Source organism: Anolis carolinensis, chromosome 5 (genome assembly GCF_035594765.1).
Source record: "Anolis carolinensis isolate JA03-04 chromosome 5, rAnoCar3.1.pri, whole genome shotgun sequence".
Taxonomy (NCBI): Eukaryota; Metazoa; Chordata; class Lepidosauria; order Squamata; family Dactyloidae; genus Anolis; species Anolis carolinensis.
The window spans coordinates 57,609,807-57,630,429 of NC_085845.1; the positions used below are offsets into that span (position 1 = coordinate 57,609,807).

At 38.0% G+C, this 20,623-nt stretch overlaps 1 protein-coding gene across 1 annotated transcript in view; it reads right to left on the reverse strand.

Moving 5' to 3' along the window:
• Positions 1-1,747: 1,747 nt before the first annotated feature.
• ddx60 (DExD/H-box helicase 60) overlaps positions 1,748-20,623 on the reverse strand; it is a 62,701-nt gene continuing 43,825 nt past the window's right edge. Inside the window, exons 28-39 of the mRNA XM_003223714.4 lie at positions 19,693-19,831; positions 18,865-19,017; positions 17,878-17,982; positions 17,047-17,247; positions 16,277-16,381; positions 14,922-15,066; positions 13,114-13,229; positions 12,189-12,336; positions 8,520-8,662; positions 6,752-6,903; positions 3,976-4,038; positions 1,748-2,264 (exon numbers count right to left, since the gene is read on the reverse strand). Coding sequence (XP_003223762.3) covers positions 2,165-2,264; positions 3,976-4,038; positions 6,752-6,903; positions 8,520-8,662; positions 12,189-12,336; positions 13,114-13,229; positions 14,922-15,066; positions 16,277-16,381; positions 17,047-17,247; positions 17,878-17,982; positions 18,865-19,017; positions 19,693-19,831 — 1,570 coding nt within the window. The 3' untranslated portion in view covers positions 1,748-2,164. The remainder of the gene's footprint in view (positions 2,265-3,975; positions 4,039-6,751; positions 6,904-8,519; positions 8,663-12,188; positions 12,337-13,113; positions 13,230-14,921; positions 15,067-16,276; positions 16,382-17,046; positions 17,248-17,877; positions 17,983-18,864; positions 19,018-19,692; positions 19,832-20,623) is intronic.

Consider the following 20,623-nt stretch of genomic DNA (forward strand, 5'->3'; position numbering starts at 1 on the left):
CAGGATGTACAGATATTTTGTGCTTAGAAGTGAGCCAGCAGGTTCAGCAAATCATCTGACAATTCCCCAACTGACAAAGCTGGATGCATATAATTACAGATGTGCTGAGACCTCTAGAGGACCCCGACAATCTCAACGCTGATGTCATTGTGTGTCTGGTTATGAGAGTGCAAGCCAGACCTCCAATCTGCCCTGCTCACATTGAAGCACAGAATCCTGTCTAAAGGTGTTACCCCAATCTCTTAAAAGGTGCAGTTTTAGAGACACAGCCAGCAAAGTAACCGGCTATTTCTTGCTCTCAGATTTTTTTTTCAAGGTTAAAAAAAGGTAGAAAAAAGGTACAGAGAACTGGAGTTCCAGTGGTGCCCCCAAAATGGAGAAACCCTGAGAGATGCTGCTACATTAGTTTTTACAGTTTCACAGTACCGAGCCACCCTTTGGGGGTGTCAATCATTAATTGGTTAAGACAAACAGGTGATTTCATGTCATGTTCTATGTTTCACACCCTGTACTCTCCCTTTGTCTGGCTCTTATCAGCAAGAACGTTGTAGAATGTTAGTGCTCGAGGGCAGGAGCGGGTCCAGCAAGCCTCTGGCTTATCAAGGCCATCTGTCTAGCACAGTGGGTTACGAGGAGCTTGCAAAGGGGTTTCACAGCTTCAAAGTAAGTTTTTTTTGGGGGGGGGACTGTAGTGTAAGGCCCACCTGTGGATTTTTATGCTACACTGAGATGCTATTAAAATGAGGCCAAAGTTGATCCAATAACAAGCTTTCTCTCCTATGAATCAAGGTTAGTATTTGGAAGCATACCAACAAATAGCAAATTCTGTAGGCAACATTTCAAAATCACCTCCAAGTATCCCTCCCCAAAAATCCATGAGGCAACAGGTGACTTGAGGGCACGTACACAAAGAGACATGAAACATACACCACAACAGTTGGTTTTGCCCTGGATTTTGAGGGGAAACCTGGAGGATGGAGTTGTTTTTGAAGCATAAGTGTAACGGAACCACCCAAGAATAAACAACGCTAGAAGAAACTCAAGTAAAGGAGGAGTGGTGGAGTGTGGCCGAACACAAAAGGACAGGGATGTTCGATGGAGAACAAGTGGAAAACTTGGAGGGGGTGGAGAACTCTCCATAAGGGAAGACACTCATAACATTTGGGAAAGAGTTGCAAAACACAAATTGTTGAAGCACAGAAGTTTGGAAAAAGGAAATTCCTGGGGCCTGCTTGCCGTTAGACCTTTCTGTGAGAAAGAAAAGTATACACTGCGTATGTAGATGTTTTATGTTGAGCTACATAGAATTAAATGGTTGTTACATTCTCAAGGATATTCTGCACATCCTGAAGATGCAAGTTGGTGGTTTCCAGGTTCCCCTTCCTTGAGGGTGTAAAAGGGAGGTTGAGAACTACATTTTTCCTATCCTTGCTCTATACCACTATTCATAGAGGGAGGGCAACTGCTGTGATTTACCCTCTGAGAACCCCAGAGTAGGTGCTACCATCAGCAAAATACATATTACAGTGCTTTTTACTTTGCTTTTTTAAGGTTTTGTATTTGAAAAGGGAATAATTCTTGCTGTCTTGCAAATGAAATCACCTTAACTAGAAGGGCATTTTTCATGTTGGTTACTGATTCTCAACACCGTATTCAATAAGGCTGAATTAATGTGTTTTTAGGAATAATGTGTTTTAAATGAATCTCGGGTTTGTGGGGAGAAACATGCCAAAAACGGAGACCAGCATTTTCTTAGGAAACAAAGATTTATTTAATTTTCTCTATTCAGTTAAAAATTAACAGACAAAAATGCACAATATTTTCTGCAGTTGACTTTGATTGCAGTTCAATTAAAATAAAGCATTATCCCTTAACAAAAAAATATTTTCTGGGACAAGTGTCTTCACAGGACTAGAATTGTCATTTTATTTTACGTATTTTATTGTTCACTTTACAAAATACAAAGGTACCTCAGTATAATCAAGCATGTAATCATTTTCTCCTGATTTCTCTGGTTGTTCTATAGTTTAAACACAATTCAAATAAATTGACTTTAACTAAAAGTCTTGTTAATCTTATATATAACAGTCTGCCTAAGGTTCTCAAAAGTAAATGAAATCGAAGGGTATGCTTTTCCCTTTAGTGGTCATTTCTTGATGTGTCCTTACACCTTTTCCAGTTTACTCCAGTAGTCTGTGGTTAATTGCTCAAATGCCAGAACAACATTATCAACTTCATTGTCACAAAGTTCACGCAAAGAAACACTAAGGGTAGAAAAAAGGAGAAAAGAAAATGGGAGTTAAATACCTCTATAGAAGAAATTGAATCCAGGCATTCCAGGAATCAAAGATCTTTTGCTAGATGAAAAACACAATGACCAGAAATTATATTCTCTGGTCTCAAACAGGTAAAGCATTCTGAATTCTTTTTGTCATGTCAAATTAAAATGCAAAAGATAGAGCTAGAGATTTTCCACTTTGCTGCTCCTCAAGTGTAACTCTAGGAAGATCGCAGTAGGACTCGCTTATTCCAAGAGCTAACTAGGGGTATTCCTTCAGGGAGATCTAATTTTAATCATTAATTTTAAACTCTCATCTTGTGTTCACTATATTTTAATCTTCACTCTGTGTATTTTAATATATGTATTTTGTAGAAATACATTGTAATATGTGCATTTTATATATGTTTATAGTGATCATGTTTATTTAGCAATGTTGTAACCTGCTTGGAACCACAAGGAGAGGTGGATAAGAAATGAAATTGTTGTTGTTGTACGGTGCTCTATTATGCGTATCAGAGCCAAGAAACATTTACTCAGCTAGGGTTGAGACTAGCTGAGTTCAAATGAGAATCATAAGTACATATTTCAGCAAATTTCAGCAAATTTGTATTTACGATGCGACTTACAAATCCAGAGCCCTCCCCCCCTTGAACAGAGACAAATCAAAGCACATATCTTTGAAAATTTTGGAAGAAGTTCATTTGTTTTCATATGTCTCTGAGCCATCTTGTTTTTGAGCACAATAAAACTCTCCTGGAAGGCACAGCCAGACTTGCTCTATCACATGCTCTCCTCCCTAAAAATCAGTAGATGTATTAATATTTCTGAACCTAATCAGAGGCCATTTGTCCCATTGAATGAAGGGCATCTGATCTCCAAGAGCAGCTACCTTCGGAACAAATTTCAAGGCAAAATTGATTTGTTTTGAAATTCACTGAGAGACTTCCTGGTAAAAGCACACTATCTCTACCCAGTTTGGCTCCTATCATAAAAGAATCAGCCTATAGACAAACGTGTTTTTTAAAATAAAACATTTACATTTACATTAGAAAAATTGTGAAGAACCTAGAAACCCAATCCATAGAGAAAATTTGTATCCTTTACCCCTGGGTTGGGTTATTCTAACCAAGTATAACATCAGAATAACAAACAAAATCAGAGGGGTTTTTTCTATCAGTATGAATGCATCCTTTCTTTAAAAGATTGGAAAGTCCAACAAAGGTTTTCACCTACTAGGTATAAAGCCTCAGTGAGATCACATGGCAACAGAGAGAAATTTAAAATGGAGGGGGATTGTAGCTATTGTAGGACATCCACTCACACCATCCTTCATTATTGTAATATTTAGGACTAATGGTAATTTAAAAAAACTGGAGTGTTAAACCATCCACAAATCTAGTGAAGGCTACAAAAATAGTTCCTAATCATGATTGTCTTATCAAACACCATATTTTCTAAATACTGTACATTGATTTTTAATAAAATCTCCATTGAAATTTGAAGGTGATCTCTATTATGACATCTCATTGACCATATAGCATACTTGGAAACAACTAGCATAAAGATGTCTCAAGACCACAAAAGGAACCAAACCATTGGCATTTTCCAATAATCAAGACTCATTATAAATATGCAAGAATCATTATAAACCCATTATATATATGTGTGTGTGTGTGTGTGTGTGTTTTGCATACCTGATTGCTTGAAGAGCAAGAGAAAAGTCCTTCAGCAAATAATAAGCTTCTCCTTCATGTATACTAAAGGAAAAAACAAGTTTACAAAGTTATACCATATTTGTATTGTTAATCAACCGAGACATACCGTGTTTCCCCGAAAATAAGACATCCCCATAAAGTAAGACCTAGTAGAGATTTTGGTGACTGGCCAAATATAAGACCTCCCCGGAAAGTAAGACCTAGCAGGACGAAGCCACCGCCGAGGAAGGAGCCCTCCTCCCCTTCCCTTTCCTCTTACTCTAGCCTGGGCCAGCCATCAAGGGGCTCAAAGAAGAAAAAGACTCTGCCACCCAGCCCCTTTTCTCCCTCCCCAGCTCCCCGGGAGGCCCAGCCCCCATACTCAACTCGTCCTTGCTGGATTTATCCCCGCTGCCATCTTCCCCCTCTGGTGCGGGAAGTGCCTGGATGTACAAACGGCAGGCAGGCAAGCAAGCAAGAAGGGGCCCTCCATGCCTTACTCGACAGCATGGTGGGCTCCTTGCTTGCTTGCTTGCCTGCCTGCCGTTTGTACATCCAGGCACTTCCAGGACCTGATGGGGAAGATGGCAGCGGGGACGTGCTCCCTGCCGAGGGGCTGCTGCTGCTGTTTCTTCTTCCGCGGGGCTGCTTCTGCAGGCTGTTTGCAAATGCTGTCTCTTGCAAATTTGGAAGAGAAGAGGAAAAACAGCAGAACGGCGAGCGGGCTCCTACGGCTCCGCCCACTTCTTTGATAGAAGAGGAAGGAAGGAGACGAAAAGGACGAGCTGGGTCCTAAAGTCCCTCCCTCACCTTCTGCTTCAGTAATAAATCACTGGAATCACTGGGTTGCTGTGGGTTTTCTAGGCTATGTTCCAGAAGCATTCTTTCCTGACATTTCACACACATCTATGGCAGACATCCTCAGAGGCTGTGAGGTCTGTTGGAAACTAGGCAAGTGAGGTTTATATATCTGTGGAATAATGTCCAGGTGGGTGAAAGAACTCTTGTCTGCTTGAGGCAAGTGTGAATGTTGAAATTAATCACCTTGATTAGTATTGAAAAGCCTTGCAGCTTCAAGGCCTGGCTGCTTCCTGCCTGGGGGAACAGACATTGAGCATCTCATTAGCCAAAAGCAGGCTCATAAGATATGTGCAACGTGCCTAGGAATTTGTTCATAGTTTTTTTTAACTATAGTCAGCCCTCCAATGGTCAGAGGGACACTGAACTGGCCCCCAGTTTAAAAAGTTTAGACTCATATCATCCACTTCAAAGCAGATAATCTGGATTCAGAAACCTGGATTTTGTGACAGTTTTGACTCATATCACCCACTTCAAAACAAATAATCTGAATTCAGAAACCTGTTTCCTAGGATGGTTTAGACTCATATCATCCATTTCAAAGCAGATATATGGTTATGTTGTTTTTTTGATGACAACTCTGTACAGTATATAATAAATGTTCTCTTTTCTTTGTCCAACAATAAATGTGAATTCTTTTTCATGAAAAAATAAGACATCCCCTGAAAATAAGACCTAGCACATGTTTGGGAGCAAAAATTAATATAAGACACTGTCTTATTTTCGGGGAAACAGGGTAGTAGACTCAAGAATGAAATCTTTTATTCAGGTGTGAATGCATAAGTTTTTTTTAAAAAAATTTTTGAAGGCACAGGAAATCAAGGTAGCTAATGTATTCAAAAGTTTCATTCAGCCAGCCAGCCAGCCAGCCAGCCAGCCATACAGTACTGATGGAATGGCAGAACCCAGTAAAACTAGCTGTTATTAAACATACAAGAAGATTGTGACTTAGATCCATGCACAAGCAAGTAAAGTAACTTAACCAGATATGTTGTCTTTCTACAGGTTTGAGTGAAAGCTCCTGAAAGCGGTGTGTGTTAGTTGGGGGGAAGAAGGCATCCTACAAACTGAAGCCAAGACACATTCCCTCTGAGGAGCTTTATTCAAAAAAGTACCCATGCCCAGTTTTTGAAGACCCCCTCTGCAACAGAGCCCAATCTGATTCTGAACTATCTATATCAAAGCTTCTTAAACTTGGGGTTGTGACCAAAAATGGGATCGCATAAGTGAATGGCTGGGGTAATGAAAAATTTGGCCACAAGACTGAAGGAATCACAGCAACAACTGCAGCTTCATACAACCTGCACAGTAGTCCTACCTTTGGGTGAAGAAACTGACTTTCCTTCCATAAATGCCACCCCACCCCAAAACTATCTGCCGTGCAGGAAAGGGGGTGAAGACAGAGGAGGGATTAGGCATCAAGTTGGGGAAAACCAAAAAGTGGTTTGGGTAAAACTAGAGGAATGGTTGGGTTGCAGGTTGGGAAAAAGCAAAAACAAATGTGTGTTTGGGCGAAGCCTAGTCCCTCCTGCATCTTCTCTCAGACACATCACTCTTTCCCTTACTCAACCTGCAACCCAACCCTCCTCCATCTTTACCCAAACAAACCACATTTCCTTTTCTCAGCCTGTAGCCCAGTCTCTCCTCCGTCTTCTATTTTATATATCTGAGGTGGCATAAAATTTCTCGGGCAAAAAGAGGTCTTGGGTGGAAGATTTTTAAGAAGCATTGCTCTATTTAACATCCCCAGGAGTTAAAGCAGCTGATATAAGAAGGAGAGGTAGGAAATTCTGCTTCTGTATCTCCTGTTGCACATGTTTACACCTGGATGGAAATCAATTATTAGTGTTCATTTGGGGGAAGGGGTCCTAGTGGTTTTTATTTATATTGACAAGGAAATACATTATATCATACGTACCCGTTGTCCTGTTCCATTGCTACCAAAGATCCATGTTTGTAAAAATCAAGGATATAGGCATTCTGTGGCATAATTCTTCCCTTCCTATCATATTTCTTAGAACAGAAAACAGGAATGTTGGCAGCTTTAATGCCGATTGTGTGCAAAATGACCTGTAGAAACAATACAAGAGGTTTCCCTGTTCACACTGTTTGGTTGCTTTGCTGGTCCCTTTGTTACATTATCACAAAACTGTCTTCAATGAATGAACATCCTGGATGAGATTCAAACCAAAAGGCCCATGTGTTTGAAGGGAAGGGAGAGGTTAATTTCTCAAACTATGCCATGCTAAAAATTTTATAATGCCTTGAAAATAGTGGTATGCTATATTATTTCTTTTTCCAAGGAAATATGTTTATTAACAGAGACTGTTTCAATACGTTTTCCTTTCCATATCAGTTACAAATCCTATCATTCGTGTTTTAGTTTTTTATCTATGTTTTATTACACACTCATATAGAAGTCAATCCCATGTATAAATCAAGGGTAAGTTTGGGGTCACAGAATGAATTTCTATAGCTGGTGATGGTTCAGTGATTCCCAAAGTGGGCATTACCACCCCCTGGTGAGCGCTGCAGCAATCCAGGGGAGTGGTGATGGCCACAGGTACATATATCCTTCTGTTTAATTGCTATTAAAATTTAAAAATATATAATTTCCAGGGCGCCGAGTAATATTTTTTCTGGAAAGGGGGCAGTAGGCCAAATAATTTTGGGCACCTATGGTTGAATCATAAAAACCAGCATGATCTCATGGTCCAAGGGATGAATTAGAACTTTTGGAGCATTATCACACTAAACAATTATAACACAATGGTTCCACTCTAACTGTCATAGTTTACTCCCTTAGAAATCTGGGATTCAAAGTTTAAGGATTTAGAATTCTCAGTCAGAGAGCTCTAGAGTCTCACCGGACTACAAACTCCAGGATTCCACTGGATGCAATATGGGTGTTAGTTTGGAATCATAGTTCTATAAAGGTGTTATGTAAAAAAAAAAAAAAGTCCCAGAAGACTACGTTTCTAGTCCCAGCTCAACCATGGAACCTTACTCGATGATTTTAGGCATATTACACCTTTTCAGCTTCAAAAGCAGTGCCAAACCACCTCAGAAGAAATCTTACAAATGAAAGACACAAGCACAACTCCCAGACACCTAGGCCAACTTTCAAATTACTACATCTGCTCTTTGATAACTATTTTATTGCCAATGTCTCAATACATTATATATGAGCACAGAAGAAAAAGGTAGGTAACTTTTTTCACATGCTTCTGGATAAAAAGAAACCTATTCTGTTGGTTTTAAGCACACAGCCTTAGTCCATAGTTCTTGCTTTTCCCAATTTTTTAATCTCCCAGTATTTTTAAAACATAAGGCCTCTCTTGATAACACTCTTCTTGAAGAGCAAGGCGTACTTAAATTTTATACATCACATAAATCTACTTGTACCTGCCAACATCCATGAAAATTTGATGCTTGATAGAATCCCCGATCCTTGGTTTAGAATTTTACTAGTATCAAGTGGGTACATTTATACTTCCTTACTAGATAATTTGGACAATTTAGTATGTGTGTATATTTACTTTATATAAGTAAACATTTAAGTGTATATAAGATTACTTTACCTAACACTATCATCTACTAACTATGATATGTTTATTCATATTTTTTTTCAGAATACTTTTACACATTAAAACTTTAGTAATAATGGATAAATTGTTCTCACTTACACTGTCAACCGTCTCTGCATGGAACAAATCAATTTCTGTATTTCCTGAAAGGCACACAAATGGTGAAACTGCTGTCCTTCCCTCATCACAACTCATTAAGTGAGATGCAAGCGGAGAGTCAGGTTGCTTCTTACTTGAAAAATCTGATAAAACACATGGACAATGTGAATTAATCAATCGGCACACAACCCTATTGTAATTTGATAATAGATTTGATACTTATTTCATTTTTATATATTAAATAATTTGCATATTAATATTTACATTTATAATAATTATGTGACAAGTTCACCTCTACTTTTATACAGACATAATATTTTATTTTCTAATATCCCCTGATATGTCTGCTTCTGTTCTTTCTTCCTTTTCTTTTATACTTTTAGTTAAAAGAAAGTGACCAAAGACAACCTAATCCAAAAGCAGGTGAACCTTCTTAAATTTTAATCCAAACGTATTATTGTCCACTTTCCAGACTATGTAGAGATTCAAAAATGGATAGAGATACAGCTAATATAACAATTCTGTTCAGGCCGACAAATCATTATAATTGACTGGTATCATTATAGTTAGTAGGCATGCGTGATCCATTAAAAATGGTTCTAAACGCTTTCCAAAAACCAGGGGCTGGTGCTTCATTTTTAAAGTCTTTCTGAAATTTTGGTAGTGAAAATTTTGAAACTCTAAGCTTACGAATCTTCGTAATTACTTTGCTAATGGCAGATGCACATGCGCAATTGAGAAAACATCAGTCAGTGGGGAAAATTCAGCGGCTTCTATTCCTAAGTTTTTGAGCTATCCTCATGAAACTTGTGACTGTGGTAAAACACATATACCTCTGTTAGCTCACCAAATTTCAGAACATTTGACTTATCCACAGATTTTTGATGAATTTTCAAATTTTTTTATAAAAACATTTTTAATAATAAAGAAAATTTGTTCCTGATTTCATAGAATCATAGAATGGGCCATCCAGTCCAACCCCCTGCCAAGAAGCAGGAAATCACATTCAAAGAACCCCCGACAGACGGCCATCCAGCCTCTGCTTAAAAGCCTCCACCACAGTCCAGGGCAGAGAGTTCCACTGCAGAACAGCCCTCACAGTGAAGAAATTCTTCCTGATGTTCAGGTGGAATCTCCTTTCCTGTAGTTTGAAGCCATTGTTCCACGTCCTAGTCTCCAGGGCAGCAGAAAACAAGCTTGCTCCCTCCTCCCTATGACTTCCCTTCACTAATTTGTACATGGCTATCATGTCTCCTCTCAGCCTTCTCTTCTGCAGGCTAAACATTTTATTTATTTATTTATTTACAGTATTTATATTCCGCCCTTCTCATCCCAAAGGGGACTCAGGGCGGATCACATTGCACATATAAGGCAAACATTCAAAGCCTTAACACAGAACAAAGACAGAGACAAACACAGCTCCGAGCTGGCCTCGAGCTCATGACCTCTTGGTCAGAGTGATTTGTTGCAGCTGGCTGCAGCTGACTGCTCACCAGCCTGTGCCACAGCCCCGTGCCTAGTTCTTTAAGCCACTCCTTATAGGGCTTGTTCTCCAGACCCTTAATCATTTTAGTTGCCCTCCTCTGGACGCTTTCCAGCTTGTCAACATTTCCCTTCAACTGCGGTGCCCAGAATTGGACGCAGTATTCCAGGTGTGGTCTGACCAAGGCAGAATAGAGGGGGATCATGATCTAGATGCTATACCCCTATTTATGCAGGCCAGAATCCCGTTGGCTTTTTTAGCTGCCGCATCACATTGTTGGCTCATGTTTAACTTGTTGTCCACGAGGACTCCAAGGTCTTTTTCACACGTACTGCTGTCGAGCCAGGAGTCCCCCAATCTGTATCTTTGCATTCCATTTTTTCTGCCAAAGTGAAGTATCTTGCATTTGTCCCTGTTGAACTTCATTTTGTTAGTTTCGGCCCAGCTCTCTAGTCTGTCAAAATCGTTTTGAATTCTGCTCCTGTCTTCTGGAGTGTTAGCTATCCTTTCTCAGGAATAGGCCTTCTCAGTGGTGGCCCCTCAGCTATGGAATTCCCTCCCCAGGGATATTAGATCAGCCCCCTCCCTCCTGACCTTTCAAATGAAAGTGATAATATAGCTTTGGGATCAAACCTTCGGAGAGCAATGGTAGTACAATAGATGGATATGGAATTATGGGTAATGATTATTGGAATGGCCAGGAATACAATTGCGGATAACATGGTTAATAGTGAATGAAATGTTTTTAAATGTTTTAATGTATTTTAAATTCTGTTTCACAATGTCTATTTTAATAGTTTTAAGGCATTAAATAGTTGCCTATATGTAAAGCCGCCTTGAGTCCCCTTCGGAGTTGAGAAAGGAGGGGGGGGGTATAAATGTGGCAAATAAATAAATAATAATAATATGCTTTCCCTATAGAGTTGGAGGAGAACCCCAACTCAATAATTTAGGTCATTATTTTTTTCCAGTCCAGCAAAGGGATTAGTTTAGTTATTAAAGAGAGATCCGTCACAGTCCTCCTCTTTGCATATTTCATGGCTGGTGTTTGTTATTTATTTGTTCAGTCGCTTCCAACTATTTGTGACCTCATGGACCAGCCCACACCAGAGGGGCAAACCTCTCTCTCTATCCGGATTGGTGCCTGTCTTCTGATGCTGATGCAGTCTGTGAAATGTAGTTGAAAGCAGATATTTGGCTCCTCGCTTAGTATTATTGGGAAACTTCAGGATCTCCTATCTCCCTCATTTTTAAAGCTACTGGATTGAAACTTGCTACAATGGTAGAACACATTTACCACTCTTTGCCCATCAAGTTTCATAACACTTTACTTACCCACAGAATTTTGGAGTATTTTTAAAGCTTTTAAAACAACATTTAAAAAAAAAAAACAATAGCTAGCTCCTTGATTTTTCCATCTAATGACACAAGATAACAGGGGATCATTCCCCCCCCCCAACTTTCAGAAATAATAATACATCTAATGATTTTAGCAATTTTTTTAACGTTTTGAAAAAACCATCTGCTTAGGGGAGGGACGAATCCTCTCTCCTCTCCTGATTGATGCATTTTAATTTTGATGGATACTGGGAAATTTAGTTTAAAACAGAGTCTGAATTCTTTGGCATAGGGCTGCTCCTCTTCCCAAACTACATTTCCCAAATTCTATGTATTCCCAAAATGCAATTCTCCTTGTCTTCACGGAAAATCAAGCCATCATGAAGTATTCAAGCGGAGAAGCCATTAGGGAGAGCCTGCCAGATATGGTAAGGAGGCAAGGGAGCCTGCCAGATATGGTAAGTAAAGTAAATGCTTCCTTTTACTAGTAGCAGCTTGCTTTCTTGCCTTGCACTGAAATCAAACTGACTGGGAACCTTCCAAGCTTTACAAAAAAAACTTACAAGAAGGTTTGGGAGTCAGCTTCAATTCTTACATTTTTGGAGTAGGCTACGTTGACGCTTCGGAAAGACTTTCAACTTACAAAACTTCAACTTTCTTGCAATTTCTGATTTTTATGAGTCATTTGCATTCTTCTAATAAGTGTTATATCATGCCCAGGGATTAGTATTTCTATTTAGGCTTTCAATCTGAATTCCTCAATAGAAATATTGCACAAAACTCTTAGCTCCAAACTTCCACATATATACCTGTTTTATTGAAACAAAATATACAAAATGCTTTCTCACCAAATTTTGAAAGTGGCAGTTTGTATTCTTGCTTCATATCAGCCAAAGATGACACTATCTTCAAAAATTGTCTAAAATTCTCTTCAATTTTGCAATTGTATTCATGCAAAGCATCAGCAAAATCTTTTGGGAGATCTTTAAGAAACACCTAAAAGCATAATTATTTTCTTAGAAGAGATTGAAATCAATATGGAAATTTCAACCATTATACTCAGTAAGTTTAGATTTTTTCCTAAAAGACAATAAAACATGACAGTTGACCTATATCTTGTATTTTTTTGTTTTAAGATATATAGTCACAGTTATTTCCATATAATGTATTGTGTTTTTGTAACTTCAGAGAATAATTGCCTAAACTAGTTCTGTATTTCAGGAAGAAACAAGATCAAAGACAAGGAGAACAAAGGTAGGCAATACACAAAGAACTGGGTGAAATATATGTATCTCCAACTCTGAGATTGGACAGGCTGCAACAAACCTTTTATTTCGATCACATAGAAGTAGGTTGCCACATCCATACATTATTACAAGTGTCTCTTATTTAAGAAGTCACAACTACAGCAGAAGAAAATTCAAGTTTATATAGCCTTGATATGTGGGGAAGGATAAACTTCTTTCATAGTTTTTTTCTTTTAAAAAAACTACAAGTGTATCCACACTGCATTTTACTAAACAATGAAGATACACTCTCAGATTAGGTGAAAGAACTAAAACCAACTCCAGATTTAAATTAAGTGCATTTTCTTATTACATTATTCAAACAGAAAAGACAAATGATTATTTCAAAATTACCTGAAATAAAAGATTAGCTAACTAAAACTTACATAATTTGTTGAAGTAGATTGCAGATGGGGAATATGTAATGTTAGCAGCTAATGTTGTTTCCCAGTTTTTCAGTAAAAAAAGAACAAGTTGTAGATCTTACCTTTGACTGATAAAACTTCCTTCCAGAATTGACAGCAGGAAGAAATCTTCTTCCAAAAAGATGTGCCAATACTAGCACCAATGTTTCCATCACATCACTAGAGAAAACGTTTGATCCTGTTTTGGTTCAGAAATCCGCCATGTATCAAATTATTGCTTTGATGAGCATGTACAGACCTTGGTGAATACTAAACTCAAAATGTTAACAAATTTTTGGGTCCCAATTTTTTCCCTCTTAAATTTTAAATCAAGATTGGACAAAGTGCAGTTCATGGGCCATACTGGCCCTTATTGACATTGCACCAATTGTGGATTATTCACATTCAATTCAAGATTGGAAAGATAGAGTTGCAGAAGTAATGTCATTACATATAAAAATATATATGCAGGCCTATTCTATTATGCAATGTTGCCATTCCATACAAGGTTACATAGAACACTCCAACCTCAATCCTACATTCCCTTAGTATATGCATAAATATCTGCATGGAGAGCCATAAACAATCCTGGTTATTTACTGATAATCCCCTGAAACTCTCAGACATGGCAATTCCATGCTTCGCAGTGATTAGCCAGGACTGGAAAAACATCTGACTACATTATCGTAGCCAGATATGAAATTACCTGAGCAGGTCTGAGTAGTGCTGAAGCCCTTGGAAGATCTCAGCACTAATGTCATCATTTCACATCCAGCTATGGAGTGTATCCAGATATTTCTCTGTGCCTACCTGCTTGCTGCAAAGCACAGAATGGTCATGTGGAACAGCTTCAGGGGCTTTTCAGTAAATCAGAAGGGAGGAATGGAGATTTTGAGTGACATGAAGAAAGAAAATACCAGCCCTAAAAGTGTCCCCAAAAGTACATCTGATGTGGAAGAAAATCTGCATATACAGAAGTCCTTTACAAAATTCTAACCTCAGTATGTAAATTCAGACCCAGTTACATATACAACTGGCATAGAATGTTGGCCAGTATAAAGCAAGTGAGTGGCATTCAAATGTCATGCATTAAAAATATTTGTCTGTGCAATTGTAAAAAAAAAAATCAAATATCAGCTTTGACTTTAACTGCCATCCTATATTATTGAGGTGGGAGTTACGTAGCATTCCAGATGTTGTTGGGCCATAACATCCATTCCTCATCTCTGGCTACATTGATTAGGACTGGTAAGGCTTGCAGTCCAACAACATATGGAAAGCAGTGTGATTCCTACCCATGATTTAAGTAAAAAGGGGTCCTATAGCACCTTTGAGACTAACTGAGTGGCAGAAGTTGGTAGTATATGTTTTTAGAAATATGAATCTACTTCCTCAGATGCATTGAGTGAAGCTCCTGGGAACAGACCTTTATAGCTATGAATGAGCAGGTGGCATATGTAAATAGCAATAGAAATTTTAAATTTTTTTGACTATGAATGACAAGGAGACCAAATCATTGGGGGGTAAAAGCAAGAGGAAAGGTATTGCCTAAAGCTAATGTGGAAGGAGATATAAGAATGTAGTGTGATGCTGACTGTGAATCAGAAAGGTGATATGATAAACTGGCCAAGAGAATCCCCACAAGGCTGGAGTGTTAAGAAGTGTTATAATATATCAGCTGTGTATGGAAACTAGTCTCTGTTCAACCCACTCACAACCCCATTCTAAACAGATATACACTGACAAAGCACAAGGTTCCTCATTCACTGTTTTCTTGAGTGGACATGGCTTCCACCACAGGATTATGGGTTGATAAATCATTCACCTCTCATTCTTCTCAAAACAAGATGGGAAAGAAAGCAGGAAGCAATTCATACACTTCTCAACTTACGTTTTATCTTGCTGGGTTCACACAGCTTGTGGAACAAACCTTTCACGAGAAATTCAACTAGAACAATATTGGAAGGTTCATGGTAATGCAGATGAGTTACAAGTCCAGAAAATCCAGTTGTATTACCTTTGCGATCCACATATCCCTAAAATATGAAAATGCTCTTATGTATTCAGATTACTTTCCTCGCTCCAGCTCAAAAAGCAAGCTGTAAAATTCCTGTTTTCCATTTGTGTCACTAGACCTGTAAGCTAGGTATTGTTGGCAAAGGAAGCAATCTCATGATTGTGTAAGACATCTGTAAAATATATGAATGTTCTACAAAAATAAAACAAGTTTAATAAAAATGATAATTATCATAGAAGATTAACTGAAATGAATATTTCTAATTTGTTCCTTGTCAGTAGTATACAAACTGAAACGCCAAGTTCTGGTTATTCCTAGGTGTGAATTAGGACTATAATAAAAGTGGTCAACATTTGTAGAAGCTCTTCCTCCCCCCCCCCCAAAAAAAAGCGGGATATGGCGTTGGAGGGAGGAATAAATGAGTTTGGCAAAGGTACATTCCTTTTCTGGGAGAATCTGTATCTAACACGGGATAATGCTAGCATGAAATTTTGCCCATTGTTCACTATAAGAATGTGTCCAGAATACATGTGAAATGATATTTTCTAATTGAGAGAGAATACCAGTTGGTGGAATATGAGAAGAGTTTCATTACAACTGTCCTGTGACCACCACAGACAATGACAAAACCTCATTTTACTGCTTGCGATGACATCAGATATGTGTCTCAATAAAAACAAAGAATGTAAAGAATATTAAAATATCAACTGCTCTGAAAAATGTCAATGCTGTCAAAGAGATAAAAGACCAGTTCTTTCATGCACATACACCCTCCACTTATTCACTTACATTTTTGTTGGCCTCTACCAAAAAACTGAATTTTTCACAAAAAGATCCACAAATGCAATGAAGAAAATGATGAAATACTGTACAAAATATTCTTATAATCTCACCAGCATGGTGAAACTGTTTGAATTTTGCATACAGTTGTGTGGAAACAAAGTAAGGAAAGATTTGCATCCCCAACCAAAATTACTCAAATTTACTGCTAACATTTTCCACTCATGCAATGTGAGCTTCCATTTTCTCTCTCTTTAGGCTATTATATCTGTTCCAGAATTTGGGATCCATGTTGCTAATGAAAGTGCACAATCCAATCAATATAGACACCCCCTTATTATGCAATTGTCCCCTACCCAAAATCTATATAGGCTGGCAAATCTAAGAGTTTTTGTCCCATGTCAGGGACAAAAGAACAACCCACATTGTTCAAGAAATTAGCACTTTACCTCCTTCACAAGAAATTGTAAGGAAAACAAGAAATAGAGTTTCAACATTTCCAGAGCCCTGGGTTGCTTGAAGGATAAAAGTGAATGCTTCAATATAGATAAAACCTATCAAAGGAGAAAAAATGATATTAATGTAATATCACCTTATCTGATAAAAATTTCAGAGAGTATGTGGAAATTCTATCCTTTGAGCCTGTACCTCCCCTGCCTAAGAACTGAGGGACTTTCTCTGTGTTTTGCTGGCAGGGACCATCTATTGTGGGGTCGTGCCAGAAGATGTTATTCTGTTGCACATACATAGCTAAGTAGCTCATGTAGAATTCCTAACGAGAACACACCTCTAAGAATCTCTAGGTTCTCGAGCACAACTGCCAGCAGACGTTGACCACAATTGAAAAGGGGAGGGGGTCTATAGGTTCCTAAAGAGGTGTTCTCTCAAGCAAAAAAGTTTTTGTTACAATTTCCTACTTTTGCAGAAAATGTGGAAAATTAGCTGTAGTTTAAATGCAGTCATACTTTCAATGTCACTTATTGTTCATTTTAGAATCCTCTAGGCATTAAGAAAATGATGTTGAAGACCTCAAAAATACTACAATGTCTAGTGAATGTTACATTTTCCCTTTAAAAATAGATTTACTCCCACTGTGAAAACTGAAGGGCAGGCCCTTAAAAATTCTCAACTAGAGAGGTCCTCGACTTATCTAAACTACATTTCCAAGAATTTTCCAAGATTAAAAGATTAATGTGATAATGTTCTGTTTTAAGATAACCTTTGCTTCTGCATCCTTCTTGTCATCCGCCTTTGAAGCCAATAGCATGAGTCTCAATATTAGAGAAATGCTCAAAGGAAACTGTCCTCGAAGCTCAGGAACATTTGATTTTATGAGTTTCTGTATTTTGGGCATAGGAATGTCTAAAAAATAGATATTTCCCAACAAATCTTGGCCACGTCGCCCAGCCCGTCCAGACATCTGGCAAAGAAATAAAAATTAAAATGCAAGTAGCCAAGAAACATTTGGAATTAAACACTGTATAGGTAAAGGTAAAGGTTTTCCCCTGGCATTAAGTCTAGTCGTGTCTGACTCTGGGGGGTGGTGCTCATCTCCATTTCTAAGCCAAAGAGCCGGCTTTTTCCATAGATGCCTCCAAGGTCATGTGGCCGGAATGACTGCATGGAGTGCTGTTACCTTCCCGCCAGAGCAGTACCTATTGACCTACTCACATTTGCATGTTTTTGAACTGCTAGGTTGGCAGAAGCTGGGGCTGACAGCAGGAGCTCACCCCGCTCCCTGGATTTGAACCATCAACTTTTCGGTCAGCAAGTTCAGCAGCTCAACGGTTTAACCCCCGTACCACTGAGGGCTCAAAAAAATGTATATCTATTTAAATGTTTCTGTGAAGTTATTCACAACCATTCTCCTTCTCTATAGAAGGACTCCAATATTCCCATGATCCCTTACATTTGGATAGCCTGACTAGGCCATATGACAGTTGTATTGTACTCACTCAGTTTTTAAACAAATGTCTGTAGCTCTTGTTTATAAATGTATGTGAGATTAAAACCTCTTGGTAGTGATGTTTAAATCTGTGTATCTCATTACCTGCCTGTAGTTCAGAGCATCTAAATAGACAGAATCTTGTACAAAAACAACAGATTTGCATGGCATGTTGATTCCCAAGGCCAAGGTTCCCGTAGTTGTCACCACCTAAAAGATGAAAACCATTTCCTCACAATTTCTTAGTTGATAAGAACAGTAGTCTATTCATGGATTACGAATATGAGCTACTCAGACAGGAGAAAAGTTTGAAGTAAGGACAATAATAAAGGAAGCTTTAAAATTATTGGCAATGTCTAAGGTTTAGGATTTGTTGTTTATTTTGTTTCAAGGAAAGAAGAATACTAGTCCAGAAACGTTACTGACTCCAAATTCAAATATAACACTGACTATATAAGGAGAAAAGAAATCCCATTCCAACGTCAAGTTCCACATAGTATCACTATTGTAGTATCGATGATCCAATTCACATTTGACTGAAGTTGCATGAAACCCTACATGGACATTTTTTTAAAAACCTTTAAAAGTGACCTGAACAGTAAGATGGAGTAAATCAGTCATCAAAATTACTCCCCCTCCTTTCTGAATCCTATTCACTCAGTACTCAGTACTGCTAGATTCCAATCTTTTACTAGTCTAATACAGCCTTTCTCAACCTTTTTCTTCTGGAAGAACCTTTGAATTAATTTTCAGGTTTCAGGAGATTCCTGCACAAAATCTACAATTCCAAAAAAATGCTAACTTTTTGCAATTACAATCTCTTAACAGAATTCATAATGACCTCTCATAGAACTCTAGCATTTCATGGAATGCCAACTGAGAAAACCTGTTCAAATATGTAGCCATGGCATCTAATTTGAAAACTGATGGGGCTGGCTATCACTACCACCACAAAAATCCCAATCCTATTAATCTGATATTAATAGCCAATAAATAGTTAAAAGAAATCATAACTGGAATTAATACACAGAAAAGCAGGATTTGTAAAACTAATAGGTTTATTTGGGCAAAAAAAAGATAAAATTAGTATACCTGGATAAATCCTTTCCTGAAAAGCATCTCTACCACCTGCCTCGCTTTCTTTTCCACAGAAGTATGGTGATAACCAATGCCTCTTAGTACTAGTTTTTTCAGTGCTTGGTTATTTCTCACGAATCTTGCCCGATGAAAGACTTTTTCCAAAAACTACAGGAAAAATAAATGTCACAGTATGTTTTACACCAATTAAAGGATGATTTTAACTCACTACAAAATGTCTGTTCTTGAAAACCCTGATTAGAATACTCTGAAGATTTTGTGAAAGATTTGAAAAATGAGAGCTACTTTTGCTAGGGTGGATGTACTATATAATGATACTGGAAACTCTAAAATATGGCCAGGAGACAGTGCTTCAGCCCTTCCCATGTCAATTTCTTTTGCCATTCAGTACTGTTTCTCAATGATGCGGGATGGAACCGTTTTTGATTACTTCTGCTCAGTCTAAAGAGGTTTCTGCTGCAACATAAACATTCTGGATGGATGACATATCAAGGTTCTATCAGAGCTTGGACAAGTTACTGTTTTGAATTTATTCCCAGTGCCATGGTGACTTGAGGAATCAGGGGCAAGGGTGTCGTCAATAAAAAAATGTTTCCTCTTGTACAATTTTCAGATTGGCTCACTATTTCTATATTTACTACATAAATGTAAAAGGGCTTTAAAATTAAATATATTTTTTTTAAAAAATTGCCAACATTAATTATTTGCATGCTTGGCAATCAGAAACTTCAGATGGATTCCACACACACACACAACTTAAAAACATGCCAGGATCACTTATGAACAGAAATGAGTAATTTGCCAGATACAGTTTGAGCTCACCTCATTATCAACAGTTTGCCAATTTGCATATGTGCAATCAGGAGGGATTTCAGAAAGTTTATCCAGGTGCTTTGTTATATTGTCAAGTTCAGCTTCCAAAACAAAACATTTCTCGTCTTTATGGGTAAATTTGGTATCGCTGCAAAGAAGTATTAAGTGATTACCAAATCTTTTTTAAATTCTGTCTTTTTTGTTTCTATTTCGCTTTTCCCAACACATCACTTTTTACTTCATTCTTTATTCAACTTGTAACTTATCTTTGTTCCGGAACCAAAAAGTCTTAGATTAATTTAAAACAAAATTCAGTTTATTTTTGTCTTACAAAAGTTAAAAAATCAATTAAACAAGCATATGGTTATAACCATTCAAAACATATTTAAAAGGATAACAGATGTTTATAACTTCCAAGCTTTTAAGCATCTTTTTACCACATGATTCAAAGATCTGCAGCAAATACATATAAAAACAACAGGGACAAGATTCTAGATTACTGTAAATAGGATTTCCAGCTTCAACCTCTCCAACCCTATTTTACTGTGAGCAACGAGAGTATGTTCTCAAAAGGACAGGAGTCTGTTCTGTAATTTGAGGCACTGCAGTCTGGTATTGCCATCCTCTTATACCATCAGTTTTTAGTGTGCAAGGAGGATCCCTGCTGCAATTCCTCCTCACACCAAAGATAACTCATGGGAAAGAATGGAAGCTTCCGTCTGCTGTGCCCTAAACAAGAAGAGACCTGTCATTTGCAGCAGTTGATGCCCAGTAAGTTGAGACTGGGAGACGATCCCTACATGTTCCCTATGCTATTGAATATGTAGGGAACATGAATATGAATGTTATGACCTCTACACACTCATAACTGGGATTATGAATTGATGCCTCCTTGTCTTTAAAAAAGCATTATAAACGAAAATATTCCATAATCCATCAT